General features: G+C 41.2%; 1 protein-coding gene across 2 annotated transcripts in view; it reads left to right on the forward strand.

Moving 5' to 3' along the window:
- The window catches only part of AGTPBP1 (ATP/GTP binding carboxypeptidase 1), a 185,395-nt gene that overhangs the window by 121,192 nt on the left and 47,453 nt on the right, over positions 1-16,750 (forward strand). For both annotated transcript variants that reach the window (XM_056122523.1, XM_056122524.1), the window contains 3 exons: positions 1,502-1,585; positions 9,127-9,213; positions 9,334-9,482. In XM_056122523.1, coding sequence (XP_055978498.1) covers positions 1,502-1,585; positions 9,127-9,213; positions 9,334-9,482 — 320 coding nt within the window. The remainder of the gene's footprint in view (positions 1-1,501; positions 1,586-9,126; positions 9,214-9,333; positions 9,483-16,750) is intronic.

Consider the following 16,750-nt stretch of genomic DNA (forward strand, 5'->3'; position numbering starts at 1 on the left):
TCCGTGATGGGGCCAGACTGTCTGGCCCAGAATCACACTGCTCTCTGGACAGTTTTGGACACCTCTGCACTAAACAAATATATATACTAGATTTTTAGATTTTAGATTTAGACTTTCTTCATTTTTAATATTCCTCTTTCATGTGTTTAACTGCCATCTATTTGTGTATTTTCTGATCATTTTAATTTTATGGTGGCAGGGATGAAACCCCAGCGTATCACATATGCAAGACAAGCTTTCCACCCTGAAACTACATCTTTTCAAAATAATCTTCATTAGATTGGTTTTTTATTTGAATTTAAGACTATAGTGTGATTCTGTTAGATATATTTCTGATCAATATGAAACTTGATATTCTTTGATCACAGAGAAATATGTTTTTGCTAATTTGTAATTAGCAAAATGTGAAATATAAGTTGTAAACAACTAATTTTACATCTTTCTGAAGTTTAGGAGGTTCAGTATTCAGTGTATTCTTGAAATCTTTTTGGCAAATCATTTTGGCAAACTTTCTTACTTTGCCTTTTCATGGAACAAGCCCATAGTTCCAATATGCAGTTGCAAATTTTAGCTGAAACAATCTTGAGTACATGTAATTAGTACATGTAATTAGTACATGGTTTTCTGGTCTTGGCCTGCCTGTTTTGTCATGTGAGTGTTAGATGCTGCTGGATTTAAACACTGACTGAAAGATTGTGGAAACCATCAGTAGCTTAGTTTTCTTGGACACTTGGGGGATTTTAGGAATTTTCCAGTTTGTTACAGTGATCAGCAGGGGGCTCAAAGCTAGAGAAATTTTTTTTTGGTTTTTGTTTTGAGGCCAAACCCTGCTGTGTTCAATGATTACTCCTGGCTTTGTGCTCAGGGTTCATTCTTGAGTGTGCTCAGGAGACTCTATAGGGTGCCAGGAATCAAACGTGGATCAGCTGCCTACAAGGCAAGTGCCCTCCCCTCTGTACCGTCTTTCTGGCCTGAGGCTGGAGAATCCCCATCTCACAGGGATATGGGGTTCTTTTCCCTCCACATTTCTTTGTAGCCACAGAAGAGATAAGATTTTCAGAATGTGCAAGCCAGTTGTGTCATTGCTAAATTCCTGGTAGCGGGGGACTCAATACCCTTCTGCAGCTTCTGCCTTTTCAGATTCTCACCACCTGTAGTGATACTGTCAAAGATGCTGGTTATTTACTGAAAAACTGCAGAAGGGATCTGGTCACTGATATAAATCATTTGATGGAATAACTTGATAAGACATTTGGGCTTGTTTTGTTTTGGTTTCTGATGTAGCTCAACTTCTCTATGACATGTTCTAAAATTCAGATTCAGATCATCAGTCTTAGTATTGCTTGTTTTGATAGTTTGTATATACAAACAGATTATATAGTTAGAGGGATGATCACTTTTATTTTAATGAATGTCTTTTTTTTTTAAGATTCAAGCTTATTTAGAGAAAGTTGCACACTGAATTTCATGAATTTTGATCATACTTCTCTTACGGTTTCAGGACAAAAATTGCCCAGGATATTGAAAGGCTGATACATCAGAGTGATATCATAGATCGAGTGGTGTATGATATAGATGATCCAAAGTAAGTCTGGCTTTCCTCTATACATTGCTTTCTACTATAAACTTTCAGTGTTAGTACTGTAAAATTTCAGTGTTATTTTTAAAAGATAAAAACTTGTACTTTTACTTAGTTTATTATCATGATGTTTTCATCACTGGAGAGAAATACAGTAATAATGTAATAGTGAATCATATTTAAGTATGTCACAGGTTTTTGTTTACTTGTAAAGCAAACAAAATACCTAAATTAATAGTACCCTTTTTTTCTTTTAACTGAGATTACTTCAGTTTAAATGATGGAGATTTAACATAAAATGCTTTTATTTTCTCCTGTACTATTGTACATTGATTTGCTTAACACAACAAAGTTGGAAGAAACATATTCTTGCTAGTTCTCCAGAGTCTCTACTTGTTCCTGTCTCTTACTAACTATGTCTTTTAGTTTTACCTGGGTCAGAGAGACCAAGCAGATGAAGTAAAAGCAGAAACCCCAGAACCCTAAGAATATTTTACTGTGCTATTTCTAATTGAACTGACTTTGCCTATCACTTAAAGCTTAGTTTTTCCCATTTAGAATGCAAACTTCATAGGAGCAAGAATTTATTCAATCAGAGAAACAAATAACTAAAACATTATTTGATGTTTATTAGATGCATAATAACTTTAAAATTCACCAAAGTAAGGCCCGGACCCAGGAAACTGAGAAAGTTCAGGCATGGGGGCGGGGGGGGGGGGTGCTCTTTTCTTAGAATCACCATTGTGCCCTCCAGGTCAGGATTCTCCCTGCATTCCCTGCTCCCTTCCCACCCCCCTGCTCCCAACACCCCCAGCTTATGAAGTGGATAAGGAAGGGGAGGGCTGCGTAGCCACCTTGGCTTGACTCTGCCCAGCCCTAGGCCCAGGAAAATGAGGAAACTCAGGTGTCTGCGCCCTCCACAGCCATGCATTTGTTCCACTCTCCATAGTTCACCATAAACATCTGATTTCTTTCTAACTGTAGGCACCCAACCACGCAACAACACACAAGATCACTTGATCACTTGACATCCCATTACTCCTCGATTTGCTTGAGCGGGCACCAGTATGTCTCCATTTGTCCCTGTCGCATGCTAGTGTAGCCCAGTGGCATCTGCTTGCTCCAGGAACATGAAGAGCCTCAAACAGATCACTCAGGGTCTTGACGAAGAAGTCTGACCATCTCGTAGGTGGGTGGCCACGCAATCCTGTGGAATCCAGTCGGTAATGGCTCTAGTCCAGCAGTCATCTCCAAATGGCATTACGTGTCCAGTCCATTTGATTTTCGACGCCTTGGCAAATAAGACAGTGTCCCTGATTCTCGATCATCGACAGAGGTCGGAACTCTGGATTCTTTCTCTCACTTGAGTGAAGCATGATACTCCAAGAATAGCGCTTTTGATTCCTCTTTGGGAGACCCAAATGGCGTTCTCATCCTGTTTTCATAGGGCCCAGGTCTCTGAGGTGTATGTTAATGCAGGAAGAACAGTGGAATCGAAGAGATATGCCCAGAGCTGGAGGTTGTACGCCCTCTTAAGTTATTTCTTCGACACTCTTGAAGGCACTCCAAGCCACTCTCTTCCTCCTGCGTAACTCAGGTACCAGGTCATTCATCATGTTGATTTCTCGACCGAGGTACACATACCTTGCATTCGGAGATGTTCGTTCTATTGAGAACAAATGGAATGTCAGGAATGAGACCGTTTCTCATAAACATTGTCTTCATGAGATTCAGCTGTAGTCCAAGCTTTCCACACACACGGTCAAAGTCAGCCAGCATTTGTGCTGCTTGGCTAATGTTTGGTGTTATTAGAATGATGTCATCAGCGAAGCGATGTGGTGTACTTGCTAACTGTCTGTCTTCACTCACCTTCCTTCCCATTCCGGTCATTACATGACATTCTCCAGGGTGGCACTGAAGAGTTTCGTTGAAATGGTATCACTCTGCCAAACCCCTCTCTTGACTTGGATGATCACTTCATTGTAGAATGGTGAGATCCTGGTAGTGAATCCATAATGCAGCTCATGGTTGGCTGGGGCTGCGATGACTGCTTCCGTCTCAACAGAAACAAAGGCCTTCTTTAATTCAATGAACGTTAGACAGAGCGGCATCTTGAACTCCCAAGAAACCTCTATGAGCTTGGTTATCATGTGTATATGGTCAATGGTGCTGAATTCTTTTTGGAACCTGGCTTGCTCGCATGGTTGTTCTTCATCTAGTGTTCTACTAATCCTGTTCAGGATGACTCGAGTGAACAGCTTATAGACGACAGACAACAGGCAGATTGGGCGATAGTTGCCAATGTCATGGAAGTCTTCCATCTAGTACAGTAGTACAGACCTGCTGGTTTTCCACTGGGATGAAACCTTGCATTTAGACAGGTAGCGTGTGTAGAGCCAAGCCAGTGTATTGGTCAGTACTGACAGCAGGTTCTTCAGGTGTTCGCGTCTGACCTTGTCTGGGCCCGGTGCTGTTCACTTCTTTACCGACAAAATGACATGTCGGATTTAGGAAGGGAGAACGTTGGGAATGTCATATTCATTAAGTGGAATTTGGCATGTGGGCAGGAGGATGTGGCTATCTAAGAGATCAGAGTAGAAGACATGGATAATATTCTCCATTGCCCTTCTGGAGGATGTGATAGATTCATCAGGACGTCGGAGGGCAGTCATCTTGTTCTTATAGTTGGCGAAGGACAGCCGGGCATTGTGAATGCTTTTTCCGGCTCTGCTGCATCGGCCAGCACTGCTGCTCTTCTCTCTTTGAGGTCTTCCATTATCATTTATCTGCACTGTTTTGCAAGCTCAGACATTTGCTTGCACTTGCCTGAGGCTTGCGCCAAGCCATGTTTGCAAATGAGCTCCAGAGTTTTTGAAGACAGGAGTCTTTTTGTGGCTATCTCTAGGCATTTCTCGCACAGTACTATCTACTGGAGGTGCTGAACCAGTAGATAGTATTCTTTGTCAATGTTGTGAACGATGGCATCTTCTCATGTTGCCACAATAATGCCATAGAGCTCCCTGTTGGTGGTCATTCTGGGAGTTCTCTTCTTAAACTTTGCAGCCCTTTCTCCTCGCTCTGTGAAGTAGAATTTTGCACGAAGGAGACGATGGTCTGATCCCGTTCAGAATTTTGGGACAACAGCGACATCAGTCAGGCAAAACCGTCGATTGAATGTGATGTGGTCTTTTTCGTTGTGGAACCGTCCACCGGGAGACTCCCATGTTTGGTGTTTAGATTCAGCCTTCTGGAACTGTGAGTTACCATGAATGGTCTTGGTCAACACGATGAACTCAGATATTCTCTCACCCTGTTCGTTCCATTGTAGGCCGTGGGTTCTTTGGCTGATCTTCTCGTTCCTATCTTGGCATTAAAATCACCAACAATGATCTTGTAGAAGGTGTGGTCTTCTTTATGAACTTCTCCAGCTCCATGTAGAACTTGTCAATTTCTCCTTCATCATAATTGGATGTTGGTTCATAGACAACGAAGATAGAAACTGCAGGCAGTGAGCCACATCTATTCAAGTGTAATCCTCTGATTTGGGTTGTTAGGCATTCAGATGAATCAGTGCTGTTCGTGTTGACAAGGATACCATCGCCACCAACGCCTCTTTTGTCGCACGTTCCGAGGAGCAGTTCTTCTCTAGTGTCGAAAATGGCATGATGTGATTGATGCCTTTTCATCTCGGTCAGACCAATGATGTTGTACTTGATCTTTTGCGCTTGTACCACAGGTCCTCGATGGATGCATCTGATGTCAGAGTACATGCATTGAAGTACAGACAGTCATTTTTGTCCTTTGTTTTAGCAGCCTAGTTCAGCCTTGAGATTTTATCAGCCTCTCCTTCCGCATCCTTCTGAATGTTGCCGTATTGGTGACTCTTTCACAGTCAGGGGGGTTAGTCCCATTGTATTTACTGGTTTTGGCATATTGAATATGCCACGGATAGCTTGCCAGGCTTTGCCATGTGGGCGGGATACTCTTGGTAGCTTTCTAAGCTCCTTGAGAGGGATAGAGACTTTTAGGGTGGCCGTGCGGTCCAGAAAGCGTCCTGGAGCATAGCGGCGGCTGGGTAGTAGAGGTAGTAGACGTCTGCCGATGAGGTATTTATCTGGTATGGTGGGGTTTCTGGGTGTAACCCCTTGGTTGCTGGAGATTGCTAAAAGAATGCAGAGCAGGGTAGGTTGGGGCTCCTGGGTTTAATCCCTGGATCACTGGAGATTGGTGGGAGCAGGTAGAGGATCTCTGTTTCTGGGTTCCATTGAGCCTGGAGTCCAAGGTCACAGAGTTCTGCTTACCTGGTTCTTTGGGGCTTCACTCCTGCTTGAGTCTTGGCCCGAGCATCTGGAAAGCGTCCTGAAGCTTGGCGGCGGCTGGGTAGTAGAGGTGGTTCTCCATAGTTCACCATAAACATCTAATTCTTCCTAACCATAGGCACCCAATCCACAACAAAACACAAGAAACAACTCTAAACTGTAAAGGTCACTATGCAGAAATCCACCAGGCTTAGTGAATGAAGAAGCTAGTCCAGATGACCCAACCAGTAATGCTGAGCTATATACCCTCTCTGATAAGGAATTTAGTATGGAGCTACTAAGGATGCATAAGGAACTCAAATGGAATGCATCATCAATAAGCCAATAAGACACAGGAGAGATACATGAGAGCAGAAGTGAGGAAAATACAAATGAAAATACAAGCAGAAATAACATCTGAAAAACCTGGTACATGAAATGAAAAATTCACTTGAAGGCCTCAGCAGCAGAGTAACCGCTCTTGAGGACAGAATCAGTGAGCTCCAATATGAAGTGCAGAAAATCTCTAGACAATAGCAGAAGATAAAAAAGAGCCTCAAAATAAACCGCCATATGACAAGAGAACTTTGGTATGAATCAAAGAGGAACAACATAAGAATCATCAGGGTTCTGGAGGGACAGTAAGAAACCCTTGATGAAGGAATAACAGTCAGAGTCATCATTGATGAGAAGTTCCCAGAGCTAGAAAGTGCATGTGTTCAGATCCAGGAGGCCTGACGGGTACCAGCTAAAAGAAATCCAAATAAAAATACTCCAAGACACATCCTAATCAGAATGACTAAAACCACAGATAGAGATAGAATACTGAAAATAGCAGGAACAAAGAGGGAAGTTGCTTGTAAAGTAGTCTCCTTAATATTTATAGCTGACAATCAGATGAAACCCTCAGGGCCTGAAGTGGTGGCAAAAAGTGGGATATTGTGGAAAAAACTCAGTGAAATGAACACCTCACCAAGAATACTTTACCTAGGCAGACTCTCATTCAAATTTGAAGGATCAATACACAACCACAGAGAGAGAGAGAGAGAGAGAGAGAGAGAGAGAGAGAGAGAGAGAGAGAGAGAGAGAGAGAATTACAGGTCAGTATCCTTGATAAACACAGATGTAAAGATCCTCAACAAAATATTGGCAAATAGAATCCAACAATTCATCAAAAAGATTGTATACTGTGACCAAGTAGGATTTTTCCCAGGGATCCAAGGGTGTTTTAACATACACAAGGCAATTAACATAATACACAACATCAATAAAAGAAAAAATAAAAACCATGTAATCAATAGACTCAGAAAGCATTTGACAAGATCCAGCACCTATTTATGATAAAAACTCTCTACTAAATAGAAATTGAAGAAACTTTTCATAATTTAATTAAAACCATCTACCACAAGCCCACAGCAAACATTATTTGCAACAGGGAAAAAACTGAAAGCCAGTGATCAAGCTTAAACTAAGATCAATCACAGGATAACGTTGCCCACTCTCACCACTCCTATTCAATATAGTACTGTATGTACTTGCATAGCAATTAGGTAAGAAAATTAGGTTAGAAAATCCTAAAGACTCCACAAAAAGCTCCTAGATACAATAGAACTATGTGGTAAATTGGCAGACTATAAAATCCGTGGACTTCCTATATGCAAATAATGAAATAAGAGTCAATTAAGAAACAATCTCATTCACAATTGTGCCTCAGAAAATCAAATACCTTAGAATTGGCTTAACTAAAGAGGTGGACCTGTACAAAGAAAATGATAAAACGCTACTTCAAGAAATAAAAAGAGGACACAAAGGATATGAAGCCACATCTCCTCTTCATGGATCAGGAGGATTAACATAGTCAAAATGATGATATTCCCCAAAACATTATACAGATCCAATGCAGTCCCTATAAGCATACCCATGCCATTTTTTTTAAAGAAATAGATCAAACTCTCCTGAAATTCATATGGTCATGTACACCGCCCTCCCCCTCTCCCCCTGCCTGAATAGTTCAAGCAATCCTTGGGAAAAATAAGCTGGGTAGTATCACCTCCCCAAGTTCCATCTGTACTACAAAGAGGTAGTGATTAAGACAGCATGATATTGGAATAAAGACAGCCCTCAGGGATATGATCAGTTATTTTTCAATAAAGAATTAAAAATATGAAGTGGAGCAAGGAAATCCTTTTCTAGAAGTGGTTCTAGGAAAACTGGTCAGTGTCATACCAAAAAAAAAAAGCCAACAACAAGTCCTCAGACCCTTTTCTAATGCCAGGCACAAAACCCAAATCAAAATGGATTAAACATCTTCAGATCAGACCTGAATCCATAAGGTACATAGAGGAAAATGTAGGCAGAACTCTCCATGACATTGATGCTGAAAGGCTTCTTCAAGGATGAATTACCACTGACCAAGTAAGTGGAAGCAGAGATAAACAAATGGGACATCAAACTAAGAAGCTTCTGCACTGCAGTGGAAACAATGACCAGAATACAGAGAGAGCCCACAGACTGGGAGAGATTATTTACCGAACCCTCCTCTAGGAAGGGGTTACTATCTAAGATATATAAGGCACTAGTGGATCTTTTCAAGAAAAAGACATCCAACTTCATAAAAAAAAATGGGAAGAGATGAGCAGAAACTTCCTCAAAGAAGAAATACAAATGGCCAAAAGACACTAAAAAGTGAAAACATTTTTTTTAAACTTACCAAAGTAATGAGTAATGGCTTTGTAAAATGAGAATACCACAGACACTTTTCATTTCTAATTAAGATAACGACATAGTTCAGAGTTAAATATTTTCACCCCAGAAATGCCTAAATAATTAGAATTATTACTGATTTGTAGGTCATATGCATTTTTTAAAAATAAGCTTGGGGCCAGAGAGGCAGTATTTCGGGTCAAGCTCTTGCATGCAGCTGGGTTTGATCCCTGGCACCACATGTAGGTCACTGAGCCCCAGAAGGAGTGACCCCTGGATACAGAATCAGGAATCAGTCCTCGGGAGTGTCCGATATGGACCAAAAACAAGGAAATGAAGGGAAAAGGGGAAGAGCTTTTTCTTGGTGTGATCTTTAGAAATGATGTTTATCTAATGAAGCAAATTTGTGATTTGTGAATCTGATTTGTGATTAGATTTAATTTCAGTGTGGGAAGATGTCCTTATTTTTAATTTACAATCTGGTTTTATTTAATTTTTGTTTTCTGTTTAAATTAAATGTATTTTATTATACTTAAATTTTCTTAGTTACACCGTTCCTGAAGAGGGAGACATTTTGAAGTTTAACTCCAAATTTGAATCTGGGAATCTGCGCAAAGTAATTCAAATTAGAAAGTAAGTCATTTAAAAAATTTTTTTTATTTTGTATGAGCAGAAATATTTTCCTCAGTATAAGCACATAAGTAAAAAATATTTTCTTAAATTTTCATCAGACTTTTTTATTTCTATTTTTAGGAATGAGTATGATCTTATTCTGAACTCAGATATTAACAGCAACCATTACCATCAGTGGTTCTATTTTGAAGTCAGTGGAATGCGCCCAGGTGTAGCTTACAGGTTTAACATAATTAACTGTGAAAAGTCCAACAGTCAATTTAATTATGGTAAGACAATTTTCTTTCTTAATTGAGAGGGTATGCAGTCACATTCTAATTATGCAACAGCTGTTTTTAAAATATGATCAGCATTTTTGAATATTTCACTATTCTTTTGTTTTCTCTAGTTCTCAAAATTTAGATATTTAACCATATTTGAAAGAAATTTAATCTTTGTTGGTGAAAAGAGTTATACTTCTATAAGCAAGCCCTTTTAAGTGTAATTTGATGGGTAAGATTTGCTGTGTTTTATGTGTCCTGCTTAAAATAAAGTTTTTGATGTCAGTTCATGAGGATAGAATGACATAAAGCAGCCTTTTTATGACTATTTAATAGATTCATAGAAAGTTTAAAATATTATAAAAGTTGCAGAAAGGATCTTGATTCTCCTCACCAGATTTCCTGCAGAGATTGTGCCTTGTGTAACTGCAGTACCCACAGGTGGGAACTGACACTGCTCCAATGTGGGCACATATTTCCATGCCATTTTGATACACCTATAGATTCTTATAGTTGTCATCCCAGTCAAGATACTGGATAATTACATTGCCATAATACCCGGTGCTTTTCACAGTTCGTTCCTTATTCTATATGTTAGCTGTAGTTTTGTAACTCAAAAAACCAGTATTTATCATCACTGAGGTGACAGTATTTATGTTTCTGTATTGATGTACCAAGCTCCACCCCCTCCAACAGAGTACCCCCGACCCGAACCCTGTCCCTAGGTCAGCTCTTCATTGACACCAAAGTGAACCTTGCACTGTTGGCTGCTGAGTTCTAACCGTCAAGGATTTGTCTCTGCTCTGTTTTGTCTGCTCCTGTGAGAGTGCCCGTGTCGGTCCTTCTTTCTTTGGCTTTTCTCACATGAAACAGTTCCCAGCAATCCCAGCTGAGTTGCACTGGGCTGCGTGACTTCATTCCTTGTCGAGTTGTATGATATTCTGTGTATATGCACCACAACTTCTCTATTCATTCACCTATCCCTGGACATTTGGGTTGTTTCCATATCCCGAGCTGCAGTGTACATAGGTGTGTGTACATCTTTCCAATGGAATGTTTAGTGTTTTGGGGTACATATCAAGAATGGAATTATGGGGTCAGATGGAAACACCATCATACCTTTGGGAGAAATCTTCATGCAGCCTTCCATAGAGTCTGACCCAGAGGACACACAAACCAAGAGCAAATGGCAACTTTTTATTTTCTCTATATCAGGTCTGTTGTTTCCAGTCATTTTGACATACCATTCTCACTGTGCGATATCACGTCGTTTTGATATGAGTTGCCCTGGTAAAGTGATGAACACTTTGTCACTTTTTGATATGCCTAATGACTATCTGTATGTTTTTTTTTTTTTGGGTGTCTTTTTTTGAAGTTTTTTACCTGATTATTGGTAGGCTTTATTTTTTTTCCAGTTTTCTGAGTACTTTATGTATCTTGGATCATCAGCGCTTTACCAAATGCATTTTGTTAAAATATTTTAGCACAGCGGTAGGGCGTTTGCCTTGCACGCAGCCAACATGGCCGACCCGAGTTCTATTCCTCCGCCCTTCTCGGAGAGCCCGGCAAGCTACCGAGAGTATCTCGCCCGCACGGCAGAGCCTGGCAAGCTCCCCGTGACGTATTCGATATGCCAAACACAGTAACAACAAAGTCTCCAATGGAGACGTTACTGGGTCCGCTCGAGAAAATCGATGATCAACGGGAGGGCCTTTACCTTTACCTTACCTTTTATTTTTTCCAATACATGGGCCAGGGGCCTTGCTTTGAATCTGTATAATTAGATTGCTTTGAGTCTGTGTAGTCTGTGCACTAGCTCTGAGTAGGATGATCATTTTTACAGTGTTGATTCTTCTGATCAATGAACATAGAATATTTTTCCATTTTGTGATGTCCTTCTCTGTTTCTTTCAGTGGTGGCTTATAGTTTTTGATGTATAAGTCTTTCACATACTTTGCTGATTCCTAGATATTTACATTTTTGGACTCTAGTTCTGTTGTTGTCATTTGGGGGCCTCACCCAGCCTGTCCAGGGCTTATGTGTGATTCTTCACTCAGGAATCACTCAAGTGAAGGTCAGGGGACTATAATGTGGTGCTGGGGATCAAATGCTGGCTGTTTGCACATAAAAGGTGAGCTCCTTACTTGTCCTGTCTCTCCAGTCCCCGGACTCTGTCTTACATAATTTGTCTTTTTTACTTCTATTTTGTTTCATTATTTGCATATAGAAATAAATTTTTGTTTATTTGTTTTGTAGTCTAATTTCACTGTATTGGTTGATTGCTTCTAAGAATTTTTGGTGGAGTCTTCAGGATTTTCTATGAATGTTATTACTATGCCATCTGCAGATAGAGTTTAGTTTCTTTTTCAATTTGAAGACCTTTGATTTTCTTTTCCTTGCCTTATTACTGTGACGAGAACTTATAAAACTATATTGAGTGCTAGTGGAGACAGTGGACATTCTTGCCTTCTGCTTCGTCTCAGAAGGAAACCTTTCAGTTGTCTGACATTTCATACAATGTTGACAGATTTTTTTGTAAATGGCTATTACTTTCCCGATATATTACTTCTGTGTTTGAGTTTTTTTTTAATCATGTTGAGCATTTTAATCATGAATGTTATCAAAAACTTTTTCTCCATCTGTTCATATGCTCATGTGATTTTATTATTCCTTTCATTGACATGATTTATTTCAATAACTAATTTGTGTATATTGATCCATCTTTATGTTCTTGGTATAAAATCCATCAGGGATATTGGGCTGAGTTTTCTTTTTTAGTGATATATCTGTCTGCTTTACCATTAGGGTGATACTTCCTAGAAGCTTTTACAAGGATTCTTGTCTCTCTGATATTTTAGAAGACATATTTGAGGAATATAGATTATATCTGGTAGGACATTTGTAGGCAACAGGCAGTACAATCCAGAAACGGAAATTCCTGAGTATAGTCCTTGCAAAGTACGGTCAGCACCATTTCAAGGACACTCTGAGCCCTCAAATTGTCCTTTAGGTGTTTCTAGGTATGTCTGTTAAATACTTAATTTCTCCAAGGATGTATGATCTCACAAATGCATGGTTTGAGATTTTGTTACTATATTCAACAGTTATTCCTACTCCTCCCCAATTTGAAAGATGTTTGCGCAGGTTACCACTAGGTGGCAGCTCGAACCGCTCTCCCTGGTGCTTCCATCACAAGCCCCCTTCCTGCCCCTGTCTGGTGCCGCCGCCAGCTCCTATGAAGAATTTGTGCTACCTTCTAGCATAATCCTAATGAACATAGAAATAGCCAATAAAATAGAATTTTCGACTCTTCCCTGACTTCCTGAACTGGATTAGTCTCTGTAGAAGTGTTCTTTGTAACTCTTTCACTTTAAGGTGCTTTTTTTAGTTTCATGTTGTTTATGTATGTGTTTCAGTGATGCCCCCTCCCACAGTGAGGACAGCATTGGGACTGACCCCACAGCAGGGACAGCATCAGGGCTGACCCCACAGCAGGGATAGCCTCTGGGGCTGACTCCACTGCAGGGACAGCATCTGGGGCTGATCCCATATTTAAGGTATAGCATTTAGATTTCTGTAAATATTTGTTAAATTAATGAAGCAAAGAATAGATAAGTTATGAAGATCACTCTAGTGTACATTACATGAACATGAACAGAATATTTACCTAGACTGATTTATGATAGTCATCTTTTTCTAAATATTTTGAAATGATACCAGGTTTACCTAAACATCGTCACATTTGCCCTGTGGTGAGCATCTGGAGTGGTGACGCCCCAGATGCGATGCCCTGTCTCCTCAGTACCCTTGGGCCACACCTCCCACACCCAGTGGTGTGACCAGTGCCAGGAGATTATTGTGATAGATGGACCCTGCCCAGGCCCTGCTCACTGAGACGCCCCTTAAAAATATCACGAATGACTTTTGTAGCTAAAGAATCCAGCCAGCTGCATGTTCTGTGTAGTTAAGTCTCTTTATTTTAGTCAGGAGCACTTTACAGTCCTTAATAAAGCTCATAACTTTGATTCTTTTGAAAATCATGTGATAGATATTTCAGCAGAAATCAGAAATGTATACGTGAGAGGGTGTTTTCTGTCATCAGCATATGTAATAGTGGTTCTCAACCTAGAGTTGTCCCATGTACCTCATGATAGAGTTTAAATTCTGCAGCCTTGGGAGGAATCACGAAGCGTTGTGTCCAGTGATATAGAATTTCTGTCCCATTAGTTAAAAGAATTGTTTTATCACTTGACTAAATAGACTTTTTTAAGTGCTTTCTTTTCTTCTTCCTTTTTTAAATTTATTTTTTATTTTGGTGTGTGTGTGTGGGCTGGAGCGATAGCACAGCGGGTAGGGCGTTTGCCTTACAAGCAGCCAACATGGCCGACCCGAGTTCGATTCCTCCGCCCCTCTCGGAGAGCCCGGCAAGCTACCGAGAGTATTCGATATGCCAGACACAGTAACAACAAAGTCTCCAATGGAGACGTTACTGGGCCCGCTCGAGCAAATCGACGATCAACGGGAGGGCCTTTACCTTTTTACCTTTGGTGTGTGTGGGGGAAGGAGGGGCATGCTTGATGCTGCTCAGAGCTTCCTCCTGGCTCTGCACTCAGAAATGACTCCTAGTGGGCTTGGGAACCATATGGGATGCTGGGGGTTGAACCTGGGTTGGCCACGTGCCCCATCATTCGTTAAGAGTGTACTTGCTTTGCAGTGTAAGTGCTCAAAACTCTCTTCGTCTTTCTTTCCCAAGACTGGAATGAATCCTTTCATCAGAGTTCTAGTTTGTCTCTGTGGCATCACTTTATTAATGCCCAGTGTGCATATGACTAATATTCTGAGGAACAGAATTTAGGGAGTACATGTTCATATACACTAATATAAAGGAACTTACGTTTGCACTCATATCTGTATTTGATATGTTTGTACATATGTGTGTTATAGACACGTGAAATCTGATTCCTTCAATTCCCAAGGGCTCACTCTAGTATCCTTACCATATTTATTACTTCCTTTTCCAGTATAAAGAATATGAAAGTCCCAGAGAGAGTAGAGTGGGTGAGTTGCTTACTCTACAAAACTGATCCTGATCACACCCCAGTGCCAAATACTCTCTCGCTTTATGTGGGGGAGTGACCCCCGAACACTGCCAGGAGCTGGCCAATTACTCCATGCCTCTCCCTAAATAATTTTGACTTCCATTATCTTTTTTTTTTTAATGTAGGACTCACGGACACTGTCCTCCCATTGTTCATTGATTTGCTCGAGTGGGCACCAGTAACGTCTCACAACAAATTGTGAGACTTGTTACTGTTTTTGGCATATCGAATACATCACGGGTAGCTTGCCAGGCTTTGCTGTGCAGGCAAGATACTCTCAGTAGCTTGCCAGGCTCTCCGAGAGGGGCGGAGGAATTGAACCCGGGTCAGCCATGTTGGCCGCGTGCAAGGCAAACACCCTATGCGCTGAGCTATCGCTCCAGCCCAATATGTACTGCTATTTATTCAGCCATTGATTAAGCTATTTGAATTAGGCATGAGCTCCACATTACTTTTTTTTTTAATTAAATCACCCTGAGATCAGTTACAACGCTTTTGTGTTCAAGATTTAGCCGTACAATGATGTTTAGCCTCCAACAGTGCACACTTTTTTACCACCAGTGTCCCCAGTATATCCCCCCGCCCCCATCCCAGACCTCACCCTGCCTTCATGGCAGGCAATTTTTCCAATACTCACTCTCTATTTTTGGGCTTTATGTTTTGCTCAAATTTTCCCATCACCATTCAAGCCTGTCTGCCAGGGCTAGTTGCTAGATCATTTATTGTCCATTGCTCATTTTTAATATCTTGGGTGCCGAAGTCATGTGCTTCTGGAATCCTAGATTGTGAAAGGTTGGGTTCCAGAGACATTTCTGTAGGGGACCAGTTCATTTTGGGATTCAGTTTGGCATCTCTGGACCTCTGCTGTTGGTGTGCTAAGATGGCCCCCAGAGGCACATTGTGGGTATGACAGCCAGGCCGACAAGTGGGCAAGTGGGCGGGCAGCTGGGGAGGGACAGTCCGGCACCTCTTCTGCCATGCAGCATGGAGATTTAGTCCTGGAACCCGCATACCTGGGCCCTGCTTGTGGAAGCTCTTGGTCACCAGGATTCCATCTGGAGTAGGTGGGGAGACTGCACCTGCTGGGGTGCCTGGGTAAAATTAGCTTAGTATGGGGCCCAGAGAAATCTCCAGAGCTGTGATGTCTTCCAGGACTCACTGCTGTGTCTCTGGCTTTTGATCTCTTTCGAGGTTTTTTTATGGGTCTCTGAAGCAAGGCCAGTAATAGAGTTTACAAGGTGGCACTAGAGTTGGTTTGTTGGGGTGACTTCCAGTGCTTCCATGTGTATTGGGAAGTGGGGGGAAGTAGCCCACCCCAACTCCGTGAAAGCCTGGAACTCTCAGCCACAAAACCCGCATACCCAAATTTTCAGCAAATTATATCTTGGTGAAGTCCATCCTGAGATGGTGGAGTCAGGCCGGGGCTATAGTGGCAGTTTTTGACTGTGGAAGCAAGCAGCTCCCGGGGGCTCTGCTTGGGCAGGCATAGGCCAACCTGCCCCTCCAGTTTACCCCAGTCAGTTCAGCCATGCGCAGGTCTGAGATTAACTGTGGCTTTTGATCTCTTTCAGATTTATCTATGGGTCTCTGAGATAAGGCCTATAAATGAACTTGTATAGCTAAGCCAGAGGTGGTTTGTGGGTGTGGCTCCCGCATACCTAACTTTTGGCCATTTAATTTCTTGGTCATCTTGGTTTAGGACCAAGTTGTTGGGGTCCGGCCAAAGGCACAGCAGCAATTTTGGGGTGTCAGGAAACCTGAAGGCACCATCAGGCTGCTGTGCACTGGCCCCGCAGGTACAGGTTGACCTGTTGGCTGCACCGTACTCCCAACTTTCATTATCTTTAATGTATTTATTTGATCACTCCTATTGCACATAACAATCTCTGCTGCCCCTTAGGCATGTTAAGTAAGAAACGGCTATGCCATACTGGTGCTTAACCTCAAAGTTAGTGGGGAATCATGTATTTAGATAGGTAATCATCAATGTGTTCTATTCTCACCTTAAAATAGTATACCTTAAAGGAGTATATATTATATATGTGTGTCTGTACAGATATATATTTATATTCCTTTATGTTTTATTGGTCAAATACAGAAAAAGTTGAGAGAAGTTTAATGACTTTTCACCTGTTGAAGTTAAATAGAAAGTAAAAGTGTATTAATTGATGGCTTCAG

The sequence above is a fragment of the Sorex fumeus genome, unplaced genomic scaffold (genome assembly GCF_029834395.1).
Source record: "Sorex fumeus unplaced genomic scaffold, SorFum_2.1 ptg000046l, whole genome shotgun sequence".
In the NCBI taxonomy this organism is placed as follows: Eukaryota; Metazoa; Chordata; class Mammalia; order Eulipotyphla; family Soricidae; genus Sorex; species Sorex fumeus.